The 22,209-nt window shown below is 43.8% G+C and overlaps 1 protein-coding gene across 1 annotated transcript in view; it reads right to left on the bottom strand.

Moving 5' to 3' along the window:
- The window catches only part of LOC147120778 (cilia- and flagella- associated protein 210-like), a 77,220-nt gene that overhangs the window by 51,642 nt on the left and 3,369 nt on the right, over positions 1–22,209 (bottom strand). Inside the window, exons 2-4 of the mRNA XM_085978466.1 lie at positions 11,811–11,888; positions 3,922–4,145; positions 144–317 (exon numbers count right to left, since the gene is read on the bottom strand). Coding sequence (XP_085834592.1) covers positions 144–317; positions 3,922–4,145; positions 11,811–11,888 — 476 coding nt within the window. The remainder of the gene's footprint in view (positions 1–143; positions 318–3,921; positions 4,146–11,810; positions 11,889–22,209) is intronic.

The raw sequence follows: 22,209 nt of genomic DNA, 5'->3' as shown, positions 1-22,209 counted from the left end.
CAACTGTAAGCAAAATTATGAGAATACAATATAATAAATCAATTATATTTATAATATTCTCTTTAAATAAATAGAAATGTAATCATTAAAGTTTTTTTTAATTCAAAAGAATTAAAATTTAGACAAAAAAAATCATACTGTACATTAAATCCTTTCACTCTATCAGTCTGATAGAAAAGCAGAGTTTTGGCATGTTCCAGGCTTTCTTTTCTTTTCTGCGCCATATATTTCGCTTCCTCTAAATCTATTTGTTTCCTCTCCGCTTCTTCCTTTTCTTTACGTAGTTTTCTTGAGTCAAGCCTTAATTGTCTTTGACCCTAGGATGCAAATTTTTCTTTTTAAACTTAGAGTTTGAATGCAGATTGTAACATTGCCAACATAAGATATTATTAACCTTTCAAATACAGTACACTTCATCTACCCTCTATGTAATGTGATCCTCAGCAGCCAATTCTGTGTTACAAAGTCCGTTCTATAGTGATGGTCTAGTAATTTTGCATAAAATGTAATATGACTTTTATAGCAGTCCTAAAAGCCTAATATTGAGCATGAATATTCTACAATTGGGTAAAACTGAATTTCAGGCAAATTTTTTAAATTGCAGATTAAGTTCCTTATATAACTTTAATCTCATTATTGATCAATAATATTCACTAACTGAAAATGTTTGGTAGACTTGTTTCTGTCTGGGGAGAAAGAACATCCAGATTGTGTGTGCATAATTTTTATCACAAGGATGCTGGTTACTTAAAGAAACAATTTATATAAAACCAAACTTTTAGATGTCTGTGCCACGTGGATAAAAAATTACAATTTGTGGCGATTTCAACTACCTACTTATCAGGAACCTGTAACAGTGAAATAATTGGTTTGCAATTTTTCTGAAAAATATAGCTGTCAGTATGATCAAAATACTGAAGGCCAGCACTGTCAATGTGACTGATATTCAAGACGATGTCATGAAATACGTGTAAGGATAGGCACGTATAGATTATTAAATAGAATAAGCTAGTTGGTATTATATAGAATTATACAATATTGAGCTAGAGTAGTGTCAGGTTGTTTGGTCAAAACACACTTCAGACAGACACACAGATGTACCAAACAGGCTTCTCAGCACAGCAGGGGCGAGTGTAAAAATGGAATGTCAATTGCTGCATGGACTCCAGTGTAGATATAGGGAATAAGTTTATTTTGCAATAAAGATTGGAAGAGATAAGGGATTGAAAGCTACAGAGAATCCTAACGAGCACTCATCCAGAATGCAATAAACCTAAAAGACATTAATTGACATGTGGACTGAATAATAGCAGCTGACTTAACCACTAAAACAAGCTGACCACTAAGCAAGCTGACCTATCAACAGAAGGTAATGACGTATTGGACCCAATAGTTAACTATACAACGGCACTGTTGTACTTTGGAACTCTATATAGTCTGATCCAGGACTATCAGCAGTGGAGAGAAATCAACTCACCAGCCTTAATGTGTTCTATGCCTGTGAGTTTTTGACAATGATCTCATGGACACTGCATGTAATGGATTGTATTAGTTTGTTTATTGATAAAAGTTATTAATCAGACTTCTTGCTATTTCCTAATCCTTGAACCTACCTTGAGGTGATGGATGGTGAGTATCCTAAAAACCTGACAATATGGAGCTCCATTTCATCTTTACCTTTGGTGTACAAAAAAATATTTCACAGTTTGGTGCATAATGGCTGAAAAATTGGAATGAACTCAATAATGTGAAGATAGCATTTTACTATCTTGTGCGTGGGGATCACCTACAGAGAACCATGATGCTGTGCTTCACTGAACTCACTGATGCAATAAGGTCTGCTATTACATCAACAAGTGGCCATAGTGAGGCAGTGCTAAAATGTGCATTCATGATGGTGTTGCCACTCAGGAGACAGCTGCAGATCCAGACTCTATGATTAGCACCTCTGAGTTTGGCTGCAAATCAACTTGGAATATACGGTACAACACTATCACGGTCTCCCTGGTGAAGAACAGCTTCTGCAGGCTTGTAGCTGCTGACAAAAATTGAGGTATATGTGCCTCTATCCACAGAAGCAGCTGTGGGGATACTTGTGACTGAGTGCCTCTGGTGCAACCCGAGGATCCTTCGATTGGGTCCTCTTCTTCCTTCAAAAAGCCCAAGTACATGTGGATTTCCTTGTGGGGAACTCATAGTGCTATTGTTGTGATTGTAGGAGAAAAATGGCAGCATCTAGATCATTGCCCCAAAGACTGTTGACCATTTAAATGGGGGAAAAAACAGATATAGGTGCAAAAACACCCTTCAAATGCTCCCACTGACCTTACGAACATATGAAAATGGCGGTCAGGAAAAAAATTAGTTGGTCCATCAAGCCTGTCCCATAATGTCTTGGTACAACTAATGCACATCATGACCCCCCATCTGCGCACGCCCCCACCCGCCAGCCACAGTCTCCCGGGAGCAGCAAAAAAAGAAAAAAAATACTTGGTGAATTAGGGAGAAAAAGGACCTGGTATATTCCTTTGTGACCCCCAAAGGTGATCAAACAAGTTCCATGAAATCAAAGTGACTGGAAGACACATCTTCTAATTCTCCACCTACCATTTATATGCTGTGATGGAAGCCACAGTTAAGAACTCATCTAGCTCCCTTTTGAACACTTGCAGCAAATCCGCTCTCACTGGACGAGACTGTAACTTGTTCCAAAAGTTGACGACCCTCTGAAAAGAATTACCGCCTGACATCCAACCTAGTCCAATGCTTACATAACTTATACGCATCTCCTCTTGTCCTTCCTAACTTATCTAACTCAAATAGCATATCCATATCGACCAAATATAATCCTTTCATTATTTTAATGCCCTCAATCAAATCTCTAAGTCTATGTTTTTCTGAAGTAAAACACCCCAGCTCTAAGCTATTGTGGTAAGTAAGGGACTTTAAATTAGGTATCAATCTAGTGGCCCTCCTCTGAACTTATTCCAGGGCCTCTATATCACCCACACTAGGAGGGAACCAAATCTGGGCACAATATTCTCAATGAGGCCTAACCAAAGTCTTACACACAGACAGTATAGTGTTTTTTGTTTTGTATTTGATCAGCCTGACGACATATCCTAGCATTCTATTTGTTTTTCCTATAGCCTCGCGGCACCAGTAGTGCACAGTCAGTGATTCACGTCCAACAATACCTAAGCCTATAAGATGCAACCAATTTCTTATCCAGCCCAAAAATCTGCCTGCTAATGCCACAAGATTATATCTTATTAAGTAGCCTATTGTGTGGTATTTTGTCAAAAGGTTTGTGAAAATGCAGATATACAGTGTCAACCAGGCTACCTACATCTACCAAATTAGCAACTTCCTCAAAAAAGGGTTGAATGTTGAAAGTCTCTAATAAAGGTGTCATACAGTGGGGTCGATTTCAACTCCCCCGCCTGCCAGAAAACAGGCAGGAGGGCAGTTAAAATGGAGTGGGGCACTTATCCAGTCCTTTCCCACCCGATCTGGCCAATTGCATAAATGCCTGGAAATTGCGTGCACAACTCGGTGATGTCACTTTTACAAAGATCCAGCGGCAAACTGGAGGGTAATACTCAAGATTGCTACTGCGAAATTGGATGTGATGCTGAATGAAGTCACAGATCCCCAACCCCCTTTTCTGATTGGTTATGCTCACTTTCCACCTGTTTATCAGGCATAATGGATTGGAAAAGCAACTATACTTTGGACCACAGTAGAAATGCAATGCTACAGTACTGCAAGCACAATAAAATTCTGGGAATATAAACAGTCACTTTCTTTTTCTCTTTTAACTACTGTAATAGAAAAATACAATCAAACAATAAAGTGGTATAATATTGTACAACACAATAACAACAGAAAAATGGTGCAGGATATTTAAAGTGTGCTTACTGCAATGGTGTTTGTCCAGTGTTTAGTCACTTCTTTAGATTTTAAGTGTAAGGCTTCTCTTTCTTCCATTTGGGCACGTAAAAATTCTGCCTCTCTATTTATACCATTCAGATTGTCCTGCATTCGTTGCCATTCTGCTTTTGGAAGTACTGTAACTTGTCGAAGGTCCACCAAATTTGGAAAATGTAATCCACCAGAGTCATTGGGTTTGTCATAATTCTGTGCTAAAATTCCCAAAACATCAATTATGTAATACAAAATTTCAAAATAGTTAAGTGCAGTTCCCACCACTTAGAGCAAAAGCGTTGTTACTAACGTGATTTATCTGCTATAAGTGGTGGCGGTAAAACCAGTCTCCGATTCAATAAGAACTGATCATCAGTGCCTCATGTTTGAGGCCAACAGCAGAACATGTACAGTTTAAACCAAACAAACTTAAAACACTAATGTGTTTTCATTCATCTTCATGCATCCTATTATGGCCAGCTCAAGTAACGTCAGGATATGTGCTCCCATTTACAAGTATGGTCCAGCTTTTGTAATGCGTGAGGTTCTAGTGATATTTTTAGATATTTTAATCACGAGTATCTTTATTTCTGCGAGCATACATCTCCAATTTAACTGGGAACATTTTGTCACAGAAATCCCCAGTGCATAGATAGAGGAGTGTTGTGAAGCAGTGTGTAAAACGATTAAGTACAGCGGATTAATGAGGTGCAAAGAACTTAGTGAACTGCCCAAAATAGCTGGCGGTTTAATACATTTTAAACGACACCTTTGTAATTGACTCTGATGGTACTGGCAAATGGTGAGCGCTATTTACTAGTTACGGTGTCCTAGCCAATATTTATCTCTCAACCAACATCACTAAAAGACAGATTATCTGGTCGTTATCACATTGCTGTTGGTGGAACCTTAGCTGTGCACAAATTGGCTTGCGCATTTCCTACATTACAACAGTGACTGCACTTCAAGAAGTACTTCATTGTCTGTAAAGCACTTGAAGCCATCCTGTGGTTGTAAAAGGTGCTATATAAATACAAGTCTGTCTTTTATTTAATAGCAAAATACTGCGGATGCTGGAAATCTGAAATAACAACAGAAAATGCTGGAAATACTCAGCAGGCCAGGCAGCATCCATGGAGAGAGAAACAGAGTTAACGTTTCAGGTCTGGGACCCTTCATCAGAACTGGAAAAAGCTGGAAATGTAACAGATATTAAGCAGGTGCAGTGACAGCGGGGGGGGGGGGGGGTGGAGGTTTAGGAGGGGAGGAAGGAATTGAAAGAACATGCTGTGAAAATGTTGCAAATGGGAATGGCAAAATCATACTGCATGAAAAATGGGGGCAAGGATTATTATCTGAAATTGTTGAACTCTACGTTGAGTCCGGCAGGCTGCAAAGTGCCCAATCGAAAGATGAGGTGCTGTTCCTCGAGCTTACGTTGAGCTTCATTAGAACAATGTAATAGGCCGAGGACAGAGAGATCAGAGTGGGAGTGAAACATAGAAACATAGAAGATAGGAGCAGGAGTAGGCCATTCGGCCCTTCGAGCCTGCTCAGCCATTCAATGAGATCATGGCTGATCATCCAAATTCAGTACCCTGTCCCTGCTTTCTCCCCATATCCCTTGATCCCTTTAGCCTTAAGAAATATATCCAACTCTTTTTTGAATATATTTAATGAACTGGCCTCCACCGCCCTCTGTGGCAGAGAATGCCACAGGTTCACCACTCTCTGGGTGAAGAAATTCCTCCTCATTTCAGTCCTAAATGGCTTACCCCTTATCCTTAGACTATGACCCCTGGTTCTGGATTCCCCGGCCATCATAAACATCCTTCCTGCATCTAGTCTGTCCAGGCCTGACAGAATTTTATAGGTTTCGATGCGATCCCCTCTCAATCTTCTAAACTCCAGTGAGTATAAGCCCAATCGACACAATCTCTCCTCATACGTCATTCCTGCCATCCCAGGTATCAGCCTGGTGAATCTTCGCTGCACTCCTTCCATGGCAAGAACGTCCTTCCTCAGGTAAGGCGACCAAAACTGCACACAGTACTCAAGGTGCGGTCTCACCAAGGCCCTGTACAACTGTAGCAAGACATCCTTGTTCCTGTACCCGAACCCTCTTGCTACGAAGGCCAACATACCATTTGCCTTCTTAACCGCCTGCTGCACCTGCATGCTTACCTTCAGCGACTGGTGCACAAGAACACCCAGGTCTCTTTGCACTTCCCCTTCTCCCAATCTATTGCCATTCAAATAATAATCTGCCTTCCTGTTTTTGCCACCAAAGTGGATAACCTCACATTTATCCACATTATAGTGCATTTGCCATGTTTCTGCCCAATCACCCAATCTGTCCAGATCGTACTGGAGTTTCACGACATCCTCCTCACAGCTTACCCTCCCACCCAGCTTTGTGTCGTCTGCAAATTTGGAGATATTACATCCAATTCCCTCGTCCAGATCATTAATATATATTGTGAACAGCTGGGGTCCTAGGACCGATCCTTGCGGTACCCCACTAGTCACTGCCTGCCACTCGGAAAATGACCCGTTTATTCCAACTCTTTGCTTTCTGTCCGCCAACCAGTTCTCTATCCAAGTCAATACCTTGCCCCCAATCCCATGTGCCTTAATTTTGCACACTAATCTCTTATGTGGGACCTTATCGAAAGCCTTCTGAAAGTCCAAATACACCACATCCACTGGTTCTCCCTTATCTATTTTACCAGTTACATCCTCAAAAAATTCCAGTAGATTAGTCAAGCATGATTTACCTTTTGTAAATCCATGTTGACTTTGTCCGATCCTGTCACTGCTTACCAAGTGCTCTGCTATTACATCTTTTATAATAGATTCAAGCATTTTCCCCACTACCGATGTCAGGCTTACCGGTCTATAATTCCCCGCTTTTTCTCGACCACCTTTTTTGAATAGTGGGGTAACATTAGCTACCCTCCAATCCATGGGTACTGTTCCAGAGTCTATCGAGTTCTGGAAGATGACCAGTAATGCATCTACTATTTCCAGGGCCACTTCCTTAAGTACCCTGGGATGTAGATTATCAGGCCCTGGGGATTTATCGGCCTTTAGTCCCATCAATTTTCTTAACACCATTTCCCTACAAATACTGATTTCTTTCAGTTCCACCCTTTCATCAGGCCCTATGTTCCCCGGCATCTCTGGGAGGTTATTTGTGTCCTCCTTTGTGAAGACAGAACCAAAGTATGAATTTAGTTGGTCTGCCATTTCTTTGTTTCCCATTATAAATTCCCCTGATTCTGACTGTAAGGGACCTACGCTTGACTTCACCAATCTTTTTCTCTTCGCATATCTATAAAAGCTTTTACAGTCAGTTTTTACGTTCCCTGATAGCTTACTCTCATATTCTATTTTCCCTTTCTTAATTAATCCCTTTGTCCTCCTTTGTTGAATCCTAAACTGCTCCCAATCCTCAGGATTATTGCTTTTTCTGGCCAATTTATATGTCGTCTCCTTGGATCTTATGCTATCCCTAATTTCCCTTGTTAGCCACGGTTGAGTCACCTTTTTTGTTTTATTTTTATGCCAAACTGGGATGAACAAATTCTGTAGCTCAGCCATTCGGTCTTTGAATGTTTGCCATTGTCTATCCACCGTCAACCCTTTGAGTGCCATTCCCCAATCAATCCTACCCAACTCGCTCCTCAGACCATCGTAGTTTCCTTTATTTAAATTGAGGACCCTAGTCTCTGAGTCAACTACTTCATTCTCCATCTTAATGAAGAATTCGATCATATTATGATCGCTCAGACCCAAGGGGCCTCGTACAACAAGATTGCTAATTAATCCTTTCTCGTTACATAATACCCAGTCTAAGATGGCCTGATCTCTGGTTGGTTCCTCGACATATTGGTCCAGGAAACCATCCCATATACACTCCAGGAATTCCTCCTCCACAGTATTGTTACTAATTTGGTTGGCCCAATCTATATGTAGATTAAAGTCACCCATGATGACTGCTGTGCCCTTATTGCACGCTTCTTTAATTCCCCTTTTAATGCCTAATGAAGTGGAGAATTAAAGTGACAGGCGACCGGAAGCTCGGGGTCACCCTTACGGACTGAACGGAGGTGTTCCGCAAAGCGGTCGCCCAATCTGCGTTTGGTCTCCCCAATGTAGAGGAGACCGCATCGTGAACAGCGAATACAGCATATTAAATTGCAAGAAGTACAAGTAAATCGCTGTTTCACCTGGAAGGGGTGTTTGGGGCCCTGGACAGTGGGAAGGGAGGAGGTAAAAGGGCATGTGTTGCATCTCCTGCGTTTGTACGGGAAGGTGCCAGGTGAAGGAGAAGGGCTGTTGGGGGTGATTGAGGAGTGGACCAGGGTGTCGCGGAGGGAGCGGTCCCTTCGGAATGCTGAAAGGGGAGGTGAGGGGAAGATGTGTTGGTGGTGGGATCACGTTGGAGGTGGCGGAAATGGCGGAGGATGATCCGTTGAATGTGGAGGCTGGTGGGGTGAAAGGTGAGGACAAGGGGAACCCTATCCTGGTTCTGGGAGGGAGGGGAAGGGGTGAGAGCAGAAGTGCGGGAAACAGAACGGACACGGTCAAGGGCCGTGTCAACCACAGTAGAGGGGAATCCTCGGTTGAGGAAAAAGGAAGACATGTCGGAAGCACTGGTATGGAAGGTGGCATCGTCAGAACAGATGCGGCGGAGACGGAGAAACTGGGAGAATGGAATAGAGTCCTTACAGGAAGCGGGGTGGGAGGAAGTGTAGTCCAGGTAGCTGTGGGAGTCGGTGGGCTTGTAGTGGAAAGCCGATCGCCAGAAATGGAGACGGAGAAGTCAAGGAAGGGAAGGGAAGAGTCGGAGATGGACCATGTGAAGGTGAGGGAAGGGTGGAAATTGGAAGTAAAGTGAATGAACTTATCTAGTTCAGGGCAAGAGCAGGAAACGGCACCAATACAGTCATCGATGTACCGGAAAAAGAGGTGAGGGAGGGGACCTGAGTAGGACTGGAACAAAGAATTTTCCACATATCCCATGAACAGGCAGCCATAGCTAGGGCCCATGCGAGTTCCCATAGCAACACCTTTAATTGGGAGGAAGTGAGTGGAGTCAAAGGAGAAGTTGTTCAATGTGAGAACAAGTTCAGCCAGGCGGAGGAGGGTGGTGGTTGATGGGGACGAAGGCGATGGAAGAAGAGCCCATCTGAATGAATTTCGAGCTCGGCACGATGCTGAGCTCTTCATCCATCGCTTTCGTCTCCGTGCCCACTTCTCTGGCCAGGATTCTTCCACCCGCACTGCTGATCCTTTCTCCCGCTTTCTAATGCTCGTTCTACTTGGACCCCTCCCTCTGGCCTCTTACCCTCTCTAGATCTTTTCATTGCTAACTGCCGACGTGACATCGGCCGTCTCCATTTCTCTGCTCCCCTCTCTCACTCCAACCTACCTCCCTCTGAACTTGCAGCACTCCGTTCTCTCCAATCCAACCCTAACATTATCATTAAACCTGCTGATAAGGGTGGTGCTGTTGTTGTTTGGCGAACCGACCTCTACCGTGCGGAAGCTGAACGCCAACTCTCCGACACCTCCTCCTACCTCCGCCTGGACCATGACCCCACTAGCAAACATCAAGCTATTGTTTCCAAGACTGTCACTGACCTCATCTCCTCTGGAGATCTTCCCTCCATGGCCGCCAACCTCATAGTCCCCCAACCCCGCACAGCCCGCTTCTACCTCTTTCCCAAGATCCACAAACAGGACTGCCCTGGTAGACCCATCGTTTCAGCCTATTCTTGCCCCACGGAACTTATCTCTTCCTATCTCGGCTCTATTTTTTCTCCCCTTGTCCAGTCTCTTCCCACCTACATTCGCGACTCTTCCGACGCCCTCCGTCACTTTAAGTTTCCAGTTTCTTGGCCCCAACCGTTTCCTTTTCACTATGGACGTCCAATCCCTCTACACCTCCATCCCCCACCAGGACGGCCTTCGGGCGCTCCGTTTCTTCCTTGAACAGAGGCCCAACCAGTCCCCATCAACCACCACCCTCCTCCGCCTGGCTGAACTTGTTCTCACATTGAACAACTTCTCCTTTGACTCCACTCACTTCCTCCCAATTAAAGGTGTTGCTATGGGAACTCACATGGGCCCTAGCTATGGCTGCCTGTTCATGGGATATGTGGAAAATTCTTTGTTCCAGTCCTACTCAGGTCCCCTCCCTCACCTCTTTTTCCGGTACATCGATGACTGTATTGGTGCCGTTTCCTGCTCTTGCCCTGAACTAGATAAGTTCATTCACTTTACTTCCAATTTCCACCCTTCCCTCACCTTCACATGGTCCATCTCCGACTCTTCCCTTCCCTTCCTTGACTTCTCCGTCTCCATTTCTGGCGATCGGCTTTCCACTACAAGCCCACCGACTCCCACAGCTACCTGGACTACACTTCCTCCCACCCCGCTTCCTGTAAGGACTCTATTCCATTCTCCCAGTTTCTCCGTCTCCGCCGCATCTGTTCTGACGATGCCACCTTCCATACCAGTGCTTCCGACATGTCTTCCTTTTTCCTCAACCGAGGATTCCCCTCTACTGTGGTTGACACGGCCCTTGACCGTGTCCGTTCTGTTTCCCGCACTTCTGCTCTCACCCCTTCCCCTCCCTCCCAGAACCATGATAGGGTTCCCCTTGTCCTCACCTTTCACCCCACCAGCCTCCACATTCAACGGATCATCCTCCGCCATTTCCGCCACCTCCAACATGATCCCACCACCAAATGCATCTTCCCCTCACCTCCCCTTTCAGCATTCCGAAGGGACCGCTCCCTCCGCGACACCCTGGTCCACTCCTCAATCACCCCCAACAGCCCTTCTCCTTCACCTGGCACCTTCCCGTACAAACACAGGAGATGCAACACATGCCCTTTTACCTCCTCCCTTCCCACTGTCCAGGGCCCCAAACACCCCTTCCAGGTAAAACAGCGATTTACTTGTACTTCTTGCAATTTAATATGCTGTATTCGCTGCTCACGATGCGGTCCCCTCTACATTGGGGAGACCAAATGCAGATTGGGCGACCGCTTTATGGAACACCTCCGTTCAGTCCGTAAGGGTGACCCCGAGCTTCCGGTCGCCTGTCACTTTAATTCTCCACTTCACTCCCACTCTGATCTCTCTGTCCTCGGCCTATTACATTGTTCTAATGAAGCTCAACGTAAGCTCGAGGAACAGCACCTCATCTTTCGATTGGGCACTTTGCAGCCTGCCGAACTCAACGTAGAGTTCAACAATTTCAGATAATAATCCCTGCCCCCATTTTTCATGCAGTATGATTTTGCCATTCCCATTTGCAACATTTTCACAGCATATTCTTTCAATTCTTTCCTCCCCTCCTAAACACCCCCGCCAACCCCCCCCCGCCCCCCCCGTCTCTGCACCTGCTTAATATCTGTTACATTGCCAGCTTTTTCCAGTTCTGATGAAGGGTCCCAGACCTGAAACGTTAACCCTGTTTCTCTCTCCACGGATGCTGCCTGGCCTGCTGAGTATTTCCAGCATTTTCTGTTCTTTCTTTTATTTATCCAATATAGACAGCTGCCCGGAATAAGTGTGGACAGTGTAAGTGGTGGAGACTGTACTCCCATCACCTCCTGGTCTGTACCCAGATCTGGAATTTATCTACATTTGAATATTTGAACACCATCCAAACTCAGTGAATTATTTTGTACTAGGTAGCATAAATTAACAATTCTAAGTATTGCTCATTAAATGGCAGTTAACTTGTGTTTTTCTAATCTTATGATCACCCAAAATCAGTTTTACTGCTACATCCTATTTAACAATTTAGAACTTATTCTAAGCACTACTATGCCTTATATTTCTCAGTGTTAAATGCAACTTACCATTCATTTTCCCAAGATCCCTCTCCTCATGACATCTTGGCACACACACATTGATGTTCTGAACCGAAGATATTCTACCTACAATCCATAAATAATAGATATAAACAGCAGGAAAACACTATTCGAAACTGCACAATTATATTAATTACCATTGATTAACACCTTTGGGTTCCCATCAGCGATCCAGATACTAATTTAATCTCACAAGCTATCGTGTTAGTCATGTCTCTTACGAGGAATCTTGTCAAACACTTTAATGTTTTAGGGGTAAAAGACCACAATTTACTGTTTATATCTAGGGTTTTATATGTGATATCTATTTTGGCCTTGAATTGTCCTACATAAATCGATTCAAAATGAAAGACCCAACCAAAGTTTGGTCATCGGCTGGAATACAGTATAACATTAGCTGAAGTACCATTTAACTTGAACTCACCTACAAAGATATAAAAATCTGACGGGACAATTTAGTGTGCAACTGATGAATGCTTTATTTAACTATGTGTATCACACTAAAGTTAGTACCACCATCATGTTTGGTATCAATGATTACTGTTAATAAAGATTTGAAAAAGGTGACTGATACTAAGCATCATTTAATAAAATCTAATTCATTACAAGCACAAAAATCAACTTGATTTTCAGTATTAACTCAAAGGTGTTAATCAACTTCCAATATATGGTATGCAATTGCCAAGATTAACTTTTGTAATGTATGTCATAAGATAAAGCAGGTAGACTTCCAGGATTAAGTCTGTAACTTTCTTTTATTAAAAAACACATTAATTTCTTTGTTCAGGTAGTGGTTTAACTGCTGTAATGAAACAGTTCAGTTGTGGTGCGCTGGTTCTGGGGTCTCCAGGATCCATCTTTGGAAATTTGTCTGCGGTCATCTTCCTTCCTAGATTAATGCAATTTTCTTTTTTCATTAACACCACCTAACACTAGTATGGCCCAAATCTTGCTGGAAAAATAACGGATGTTCACGACGCACACCATTATTAATGCGTAAATCGGCCAACATGTTCAGGCGAAGAAGAAATACACTGTGAGTTGCAAATCATCATAACTTAGTGGTCCAGTTACACCGCTCCACCATTAGCCGCACACAAATGGCAGCACACCCTCAACCTCCCTGTTATTTTTAAGAATTTGCTGCATTTTGCACATTAATTACCCATTAAACTCACCACAGAAAGTTAGGGCTCATACTTAACAGCACAATTACCCTCTTAATGACGCGGTAATTTTTAATACAATGCTAATCAACTTCTCTGGCCCAGAAAAGGAACAATTTAAACAGTGGAGTCTGATTCCTGTATTTAATAAATTCTTCTTGGAGATTTAAAAAATTTCAAATTTAATTTTTTTCTTACTTTTCTTTTGTCCCTTTTTCTCTTTCTCATATTACTGTTTCTTTCCCTCTCTTTATTTCCCTTTCTGTACCTGATCTGAGTCTAATTCACCCTCCTTCCCCATCATTCCTGTTTCTTTCTCAATCCTTAAATCTCATTGGTTAAGGGGATACACACTTGGTCCTGTCATTCACTGAGGTCCCAGATGCCCCGTTGCCCTTGCTGCAGCTTGCACTTCCAGCAAGTTATGGTGCAATTATATTCAAGCTGAAGGATGCAGGAAGAAGTCTAACGAACAGCACATGCTGCGAGATACCCCGCTCCAGCAAGATTTAGCCCGTTAATGTTGCTAATATCCCCTGTGGCAGCCTGGAAAGAGTCAGAGGCAAAGAGATTTAGGGATGCAGTGCCCTTTACTGCAACGAGCAATGCAGAACTAACTGTAGCAGTTTACGACATAACTCAATGACAGCCTCCCACGTGAAGCGCAGTCTCCTTTTGCACTGCCTCTCAGAAGTGCGGCTATGTTGTTCTGGGTCTATATACTCTGTTGGGAGAATAAGGATTTCAGTGTGCATCCCTCCTTCTATCTGGTCTTTGTGTAGCACAAGAACATAAGAAGTAGTAGCAGGAGTAGGTCATATGCCCCCTCAAGTCTGCTCCGCCATTCAATAAGGCTATGGCTAAACTTCTACATCAATTCCACTTTCCCACCTGATCCCCATATCACTGGATTCCTTTAGTGTCCAAAAATCTATCGATCTCTGTCTTGAATATACTCAATGACTCAGCATCCACAGCCCTCTGGGGTAAAGAATTCCAAAGATTCACAACCCTCTGAGTGAATAAATTTCTCCTCATCTCAGTCCTAAATGGCGACCCTTTATCCTGAGACTATGACCTTTAGTTCTAGACTCTCCAGCCAGGAGAAACAGCCTCTCAACATCTACCCTGTCACGCCCTCTAAGAATTTTAAACGTTTCAATTAGATCACCTCTCATTCTTCTAAACTCCAGAGAATATAGGCCCATTCTACTCAATCTCTCCTCATAGGACAACCCTCTCACCCCAGGAAACAATCTAGTGAACCTTCGTTCCATCCCCCCTAAGGCAAGTATGTCCTTCCTTAGATAAGGAGAACAAAACTGTACATAGTACTCCAGACGTGGTCTCACCAAAGCCATATATAATTGCGGCAAGACTTCCTTGCTCTTATACTCCAACCCCATTACAAGAAAGGCCAACATACCATTTGCCTTCCTAATTGCTTGCTGTACCTGCATGTTAACTTTCTGTGATTCGTGTACAAGGACACCCAAATCCCTCTGAATACCAACATTTACTAGTTTCTCACTTTTAAAAAAATATTCTGCTTCTCCATTATTCCTACCAAAGTGGATAATTTCACATTTCCCCATATTATACTCCATCTGCCATCTTCTTGCCTAATCACTTAACCAGTGTATATCCGTTTGCAGCCTCGTTATGTCCTCCTCACTGCTTACTTTCCCACCTAGCTTTGCATCTTCAGCAAATTTGGATATATTACACTCGGTCCCCTCATCTAAGTCATCGTCGTACATGTCTTCACACTGTTCCCTTTGGGGAACTGTATGAAGTGGTGGAAGGATTTCTGGCCACGATTAACGCTCCTTCCGTGACCGTAACCATCTTCGTACCAGCCATTAGGGTGGTTAGTCCTATGGCGAGAGGGTTTTACGGGCTCCCACAACCCATACGAGGGGGGGGGCCACCCACACCCACGGACGCAAGTATCCCGCTGGATGTCAACCCAGAATTTAGAGCCGGGGCTCCGACTCCACTTGCCGGGACTGTCTGGAGCGGGGTTTGAAACCCTACGCCTTCTGGCCCAGCGGCGGGGATGCTACCGCTACGCCAGAGGCCCACTCCTCTCATCTAAGTCACTGATATAGATTGTAAATAGCTGAGGCCCAAGCACTGAACCTTGCGGCACCCCACTAATTACACCCTGCCATCCCGATAATGACTTGTTTATCCCGACTGTCTGTTTTCTGTCCGTTAACCAATCCTCAAGTCATGCTAATATATTACCCCCAATCCCATGAGCCCTAATCTTGTGTAACAACCTCTTGTGTGGCACCTTATCGAATACCTTCTGAAAATCCAAATATACTACATCCACTGGTTACCCCTATCTACCCTGGTAGTTAGACCCTCAAGAAACTAATAGATTTGTCAAACACGATTTCCCTTTTATAAAACCGTGTTGACTCTGCCCAATCATATTATGATTTTCCAAGTGCCCTGTTACCACATCCTTAATAATAGATTCTAGTATTTTCTCTACTACTGATGTCAGGCTAACTGGCCTATAGTTCCCTGTTTTCTCTCTCCCTCCTTTCTTGAACAGCAGGGTTACATTTGCTACCTTCCAATCCACGGGGACGTGACTGCTGCCAACATAATAAAGTAGTTGCACATGCGCAACTCCAGTTGTTTTTTGGTTGTTCTCGCCGGACTTCCCACAGATTGGTGGGAGAGAAAGGAGGGGAGGGGAGGGGAGGGGAAAAGAGATCGCTGCTGCTGAACTGAGGAGAAGAAAATAAAAATTAAAAGTTGAATTAACATTTATGTGCTGCCGAACTGAGCCGAGACAGAAAGGAGGGAAAGTGGTGGGGAAAAGAGATCGCTGCTGCTGAACTGAGCCAAGAAAGTTAATGCACTGCCAAACTGAGCCAAAAACAAAATAAAAACTAAAAGTTGAATTGGTGTTTCTATCGGCTTAGGAAAGTTATGAAAGTTAACATTTATGCGCAGAATGCTTCTGTGCAGCTTCCGGTTCGTTAGCAGCAGTCGCTCTGCTCTTTTAAAATCTGAGGATGTCAGCCATCAGGTCCAGGGGAATTTGTCAGCTTTTAGTCCCATTAATTTCTCCAGTACTTTTTCTTTACTAATATTACAGGAAACTTTGGTTTATCCGGAGGTTGTATGTCCGGAAACCTCGATTTCCGGCAGAAATCAGGAGTCGTTTTGTTAGGTTTTTTTTCTTCTCGTGGCTTTGTTTTCAACAGTCGGGCTCTGGAAAGTCTCTCTGAAGCTGTTGCTAAGCTACAGAGACGCTTCCAAGGTACGGGCCGACTGTTTACAAGCTGTTGCTAAGCAACAGTGTTTGTTGTCAGATACGGAGATGAAAACCTCTGTATGCTTCAACATTAACTTTGTATGTCCGGCAGTTTTGATAGATCGGCAACAGCTCGGTCCCGTCGGTGCCGGATATAACAAAGTTTCCTGTAATTACTTTAAGTTCCTCACTCTCATAAAACCCTTGGTTCCCCACACCCACAATTTCAGGTATGTTCTTTGTGTCTTCTACTGTGAAGACAGACACAAAATATTTGACTAATGTCTCTGCCATTTCATTATTCAGAATTATAATTTCTCTTGTCTCTGCCTCTAAGGGAGCCACATTTACTTTAACTAATCTCTTCCTTTTTAAATACTTGTAAAAGCTCTTACAATCTGATTTCATATTTCGTGCTAGATTATTCTCATATTCTATTTTCTCCCTCTATCAATTTCTTGGTCATCCTTTGCTGGTTTTTAAAACCCTCCCAATCCTCAAGCTTACTACTCTTTTTGGCAATATTGTAAGCTTCTTCTTTTAATCTAATACAAAGCGACAGCAACGTCTTTCCATCTAAGCAGCGCAGCCACGCAGCCATCTGCCGGTCCCACACAGCCCAGGAACATAGAAACATAGAAGATAGGAGCAGGAGTAGGCCATTCGGCCCCTCGAGCCTGTTCCGCCATTTACTGAGATCATGACTGATCATCCAAATTCAGTATCCTGTCCCTGCTTTCTCCCCATATCCCTTGATTCCTTTAACCTTAAGAAATATATCCAACTCCTTCTTGAATATATTTAATGAATTGACCTCAACTGCCTTGTGTGGTAGAGAATTCCACAGGTTCACCACTCTCTGGGTGAAGAAATTCCTCCTCATCTCAGTCCTAAATGGCTTACCCCTTATCCTTAGACTGTGACCCCTGGTTCTGGACTCCCCCGCCATCGGGAACATCCTTCCTGCATCTAGTCTGTCTAATCCTGTTAGAATTTTATAAGTTTCAATGAGATCCCCCCTCATTCTTCTAAACTCTAGCGAATATAAGCCTCATCGACCCAATCGCTCCTCATACGTCATTCCTGCCATCCCAGGTATCAGTCTGGTGAATCTTCGCTGCACTCTCTCCATGGCAAGAACGTCCTTCCTCAGATAAGGTGACCAAAACTGCACACAATACTCACCAAGGCCCTGTACAACTGCAGCAAAACATCCTTGTTCCTGTACTCAAATCCTCTCGCTATGAAGGCCAACATACCATTTGCTTTCTTAACCGCCTGCTGCACCTGCATGCTTACCTTCAGCGACTGGTACACAAGGACACCTAGGTCTCGAAGAACAGCACCTCATCTTCCAATTAGGCACTTTACAGCCTTCCGGACTCAATATCGAGTTCAACAATTTCAGATCATAACCTCGGCCCCTATCGTATTTTTATATATTTTTTATCCACACTTTTGGTTTGTGCCTTTTTCTTTTTTATTCTTTCTCTCCCACATGGCAGCTGTCTTTCATTCTGCCAGCACATTTCACACTTCATCTAGAGCCATCCTTTGTTTCTTTACCTGTCCTATTACCATCTCATCTCGCCTTGAATATCTCTTAATCTCTCTTCACCTCTCACAGACCTTCCCTTTTGTTCTTTCATCCCCTCCCCCATTTTCCAGCCCCCAAACTTGCTTTTTAATCTGTTTCATTTCCTGCTTTTTTCTCAGTACTGACGAAGGGTCTTCGACCTGAAACGTTAACTCTGTTTCTCTCTCCACGGATATTGCCTGGCCTGCTGAGTTTTTCCAGCATTTTCTGTTGTTGTTTCGGACACCCAGGTCTCGTTGCACACCCCTTTTCCCAATCTATTGCCATTCAGATAATAATCTGTCTTCCTGTTTTTGCCACCAAAGTGGATAACCTCACATTTATCTGCATTATACTGCATCTGCCATGCATCTGCCCAATCACCCAACCTGTCCAAATCATACTGGAGTTTCTCGGCATCCTCCTCACAGCACACACACCCACCCAGCTTTGTGTCGTCTGCAAACTTGGAGATATTACATCTAGTTCCCTCGTCTAGATCATTTATATATATTGTGAATAGCTGGGGTCCTAGCACCGATCCCTGTGGTACCCCACTAGTCACTGCCTGCCACTCGGAAAAAGACCCATTTATTCCAACTCTTTGCTTCCTGTCTGCCAACCAGTTCTCTATCCAAGTCAGTACCTTGCCCCCAATCCCGTGTGCTTTAACTTTGCACGCTAATCTCTTATGCGGGACCTTATCGAAAGCCTTCTGAAAGTCCAAATACACCACATCCACTGGTTCTCCCTTATCTATTCTACCAGTTACATCCTCAAAGAATTCCAGTAGATTAGTCAAGCATGATTTAGCTTTTGTAAATCCGTGTTGACTTTGTCCAATCCTGTCACTGTTTTCCAAGTGCTCTGCTATTACATCTTTTATAATGGACTCTAGCATTTTCCCCACTACCGATGTCAGACTTACCGGTCTATAATTCCCCGTTTTCTCTCTACCACCTTTTTTAAATAGTGAGGTTACATTAGCTATCCTCCAATCAATGGGAACTGTTCCAGAGTCTATAGAATTTTGGAAGATGACCAGCAATGCATCTACTATTTCTAGGGCCACTTCCTTAAGTACGCTAGGATGTAGATTATCAGGCCCTGGGGATTTATCGGCCTTCAAGCCATCAATTTCCCGAACACCATTTCCCTACAAATACTGATTTCATTCAATTCCTCCCTCTCATTAGACCCTATGTTCCCCGACATCTCTGGGAGGTTATTTGTGTCCTCCTTTGTGAAGACAGAACCAAAGTATGTATTTAATTGGTCTGCCATTTCTTTGTTCCCCATTATAAATTCCCCTGATTCTGGCTGCAAGGGACCTATGCTTTTCTCTTCACCAATCTTTTTCTCTTCACATATCTATAGAAGCTTTTGCAGTCAGTTTTTATGTTCCCTGCAAGCTTACTCTCATAATCTATTTTCCCCCTCTTAATTAATCCCTTTGTCCTCCTTTGCTGAATCCTAAACTGCTCCCAATCCTCAGGTTTGCTGCTTTTTCTAGCCAAATTATATGTCCTCTCCTTGCATCTTATGCTATCCCTAATTTCCCTTGTTAGCCGCGGTTGAGTCAACTTTTTTGTTTTTTTATGCCAAACAGGGATGAACAAATTCTGCAGTTCATCCATGCGATCTTTAAATGTTTGCCATTGCCTATCCACTGTCAACCCTTTAAGTTACGTTCCCCAATCCATCCTAGCCAACTCGTGCTTTTCAAATGTGAAATTTTGCTCAAACTTTGAATGGGCCGCACAACCCATTAAAGGGGCTATGCACCCAAAGAAAATGAGGGGGAACATTGAGCGACAGCTTTGTTTGCTCCTTCCACTTGTTATTGCTGCTGCTGCTGCTCCCCCTCCTCTTTCTTTAGTAAAGTGAAAATGCCAGAAGGACCCCAATGTTGAAAAATGCCTTGCTCGAAGCCTCTTAAGAGTTCAGGAGGTTGTACAGCCACTACAATCATCTAAGTAGCCAAAAACTACTGTCCAGTACCAGAACAATTTCTCCCAAACCATTGCAGCATTTTAAGCTGAGAGCAAGTAAGTATCTGGGTGGGAATGTATGTTGTGAGGAGGATGCAAGGAGGCTTCAAGGGGATATAGACAGGCTAAGTGAGTGGGCAAGAACATGGCAAATGGAATATAATGTGGAGAAATGTGAAGTTATTCACTTTGGTAGGAAAAATAGAAAAGCAGAGTATTTTTTAAATGGTGAGAGATTGGGAAATGTTGGTGTTCAGAGGGACCTGGGTGTCCTTGTACACGAATCACTGAAAGTCAACATGCAGGTACAGCAAACAGTTAGGAAAGCAAATGGTATGTTGGCCTTTATTATAAGAGGATTTGAGTATAAGAGTAAAGACGTCTTACTTCACGGTGGCATAGTGGTTAGCACTGTTGCCTCACCGCGCCAGGGAGCCGGGTTCAAATCCGGCCTCGGGTGACTGTCTGTGTGGAGTTTGCACATTCTCCCCGTGTTTGCGTGGGTTTCCTCCGGGTGCTCCGGTTTCCTCCCACAGTCCAGAGATGTGCGGGTTAGGTTGATTGGCCATGATAAAAATTGACCCTTAGTGTTAGGGGGGATTAAATACGCGGGGATAGGGCTTGGGTGGGATGGCTGTCGGTGTAGGGACCGGGTGCTAGGGTTTGGATGATCAGCCATGATCTCGTTGAATGGCGGAGCAGGCTCAAAGGGCCGAATGGCCTACTCCTGCTCCTAGTTTCTATGTTAATTATATAGGGCCCTGGTGAGACCACACCTGGAGTATTGTGTACAGTTTTGGTCTCCTTACCTAAGGAAGGATATACTTGCCATAGAGGGAGTGCAACGAAGGTTCACCAGACTGGTTCCTGGGATGGGGGGATTGTCCTAGGAGGACAGATTGAGTAGACTTGGCCTATATTCTCTAGCGTTTAGCAGAATGAGAGGTGATCTCATTGAAACATACAAAATTCTTACAGGGCTTGACAGGATTGATGCAGGGAGGATATTTCCCCTGGCTGGGGAGTCCAAAACCAGGGGATCACAGTCTCAGAATAAGAGATCGGCCATTTAGGAGAAATTTCTTCACAGAGGGTGGGGAATCTTTGGAATTCTCTACCCCAGAGGGCTATGGAGGTACAGTCATTGAGTATATTCAAGACAGAGATCGATAGATTTTTGAATATTAAGGGAATCAAGGGGTATGGGGATAGTGCAGGAAAGTGGAGATGAGGTAGAAGATCAGCCATGATCTTATTGAATGGCGGAGCAGGCTCGAAGGGTCAAATGGCCTACTCCTGCTCCTATTTCTTATGTTCTTATCCCTTTAAATGGTACTGGAAATGGCCATCTCCTCACCTGTAATGCCTATGGTTTGTCAGCAGGTTGAGGAAGTAGCAGTGGCAGCATGGGTTAAGATGAAAATGGCATTAGAAAGGTAGCCTTTCCACCATCTACAAGGCACAAGTCAGGAGTGTGATGGAATACTCTCCACTTGCCTGGATGAGTGCAGCTCCAACAATATTCATGAAGCTCGATACCATCCAGGACAAAGCAGCCCGCTTGATCAGCACCCCATCCACCATCTTAAGCATTCACTCCCTCCACCACCAGCGTTCCATGGCTGCAGTGTGTACCATCTACAAGATGCACAGCAGCAACTTGCCAAGGCTTCTTAGACAACACCTCCCAAACCCGCGACCACTACCACCTAGAAGGGCAAGGGCAGCAGGTGCATGGGAACACCACCACCTTCAAGTTCCCCTCCTAGTCACACATCATCCTGGCTTGGATATATATCGCTGTTCCTTCATCATCGCTGGGTCAAAATCCTGGAACACCTCTCCCTAACAGTACTGTGGGAGTACCTTCACCACAAGGACTGCAGCAGTTCAAGAAGGCGGCTCAGCACCACCTTCTCAAGGGCAACTAGGGATGGGCAAAAAATATTGGCCTTGCCAGCGACGTCCACATCCCATGAATGAATGAATGAATGAATAAAATAAATTGTCCTGTGAACGGCAGTTGCCTCCTTTTTGGCCCCTGACTGTTTCCAGCGGGAATGCTGACCACCCAAATTGAGGTCTGCCCAAAAATCGCAACAGGCAAATCTCCAGTGGTAAGTCAGCATTTTTTGTTTTTGTAATTTTCATCCCACTACTGCCTTGTTTATAGGCTACAGGTTCAGTATAACAAACCTACAAATACAAACTCCAGTTGGAGGTTGATTTGCATTCCCTAAAATGCTTCTTTCAGGTTAAGTTCACTGGCCATAAAATTATTAATTTAAGTGCAACTACTGGCTAACTTACATCAAATAGCATAGTGGCATCTACTGAACATTGTGGGATAACATTAACTCAAATGAAGCATTTG

Source organism: Somniosus microcephalus, chromosome 3 (assembly GCF_052327205.1).
Source record: "Somniosus microcephalus isolate GS21.2 chromosome 3, FLI_Smic_1.0, whole genome shotgun sequence".
Taxonomy (NCBI): Eukaryota; Metazoa; Chordata; class Chondrichthyes; order Squaliformes; family Somniosidae; genus Somniosus; species Somniosus microcephalus.
This window is presented reverse-complemented; position numbering and strand designations above follow the sequence as displayed.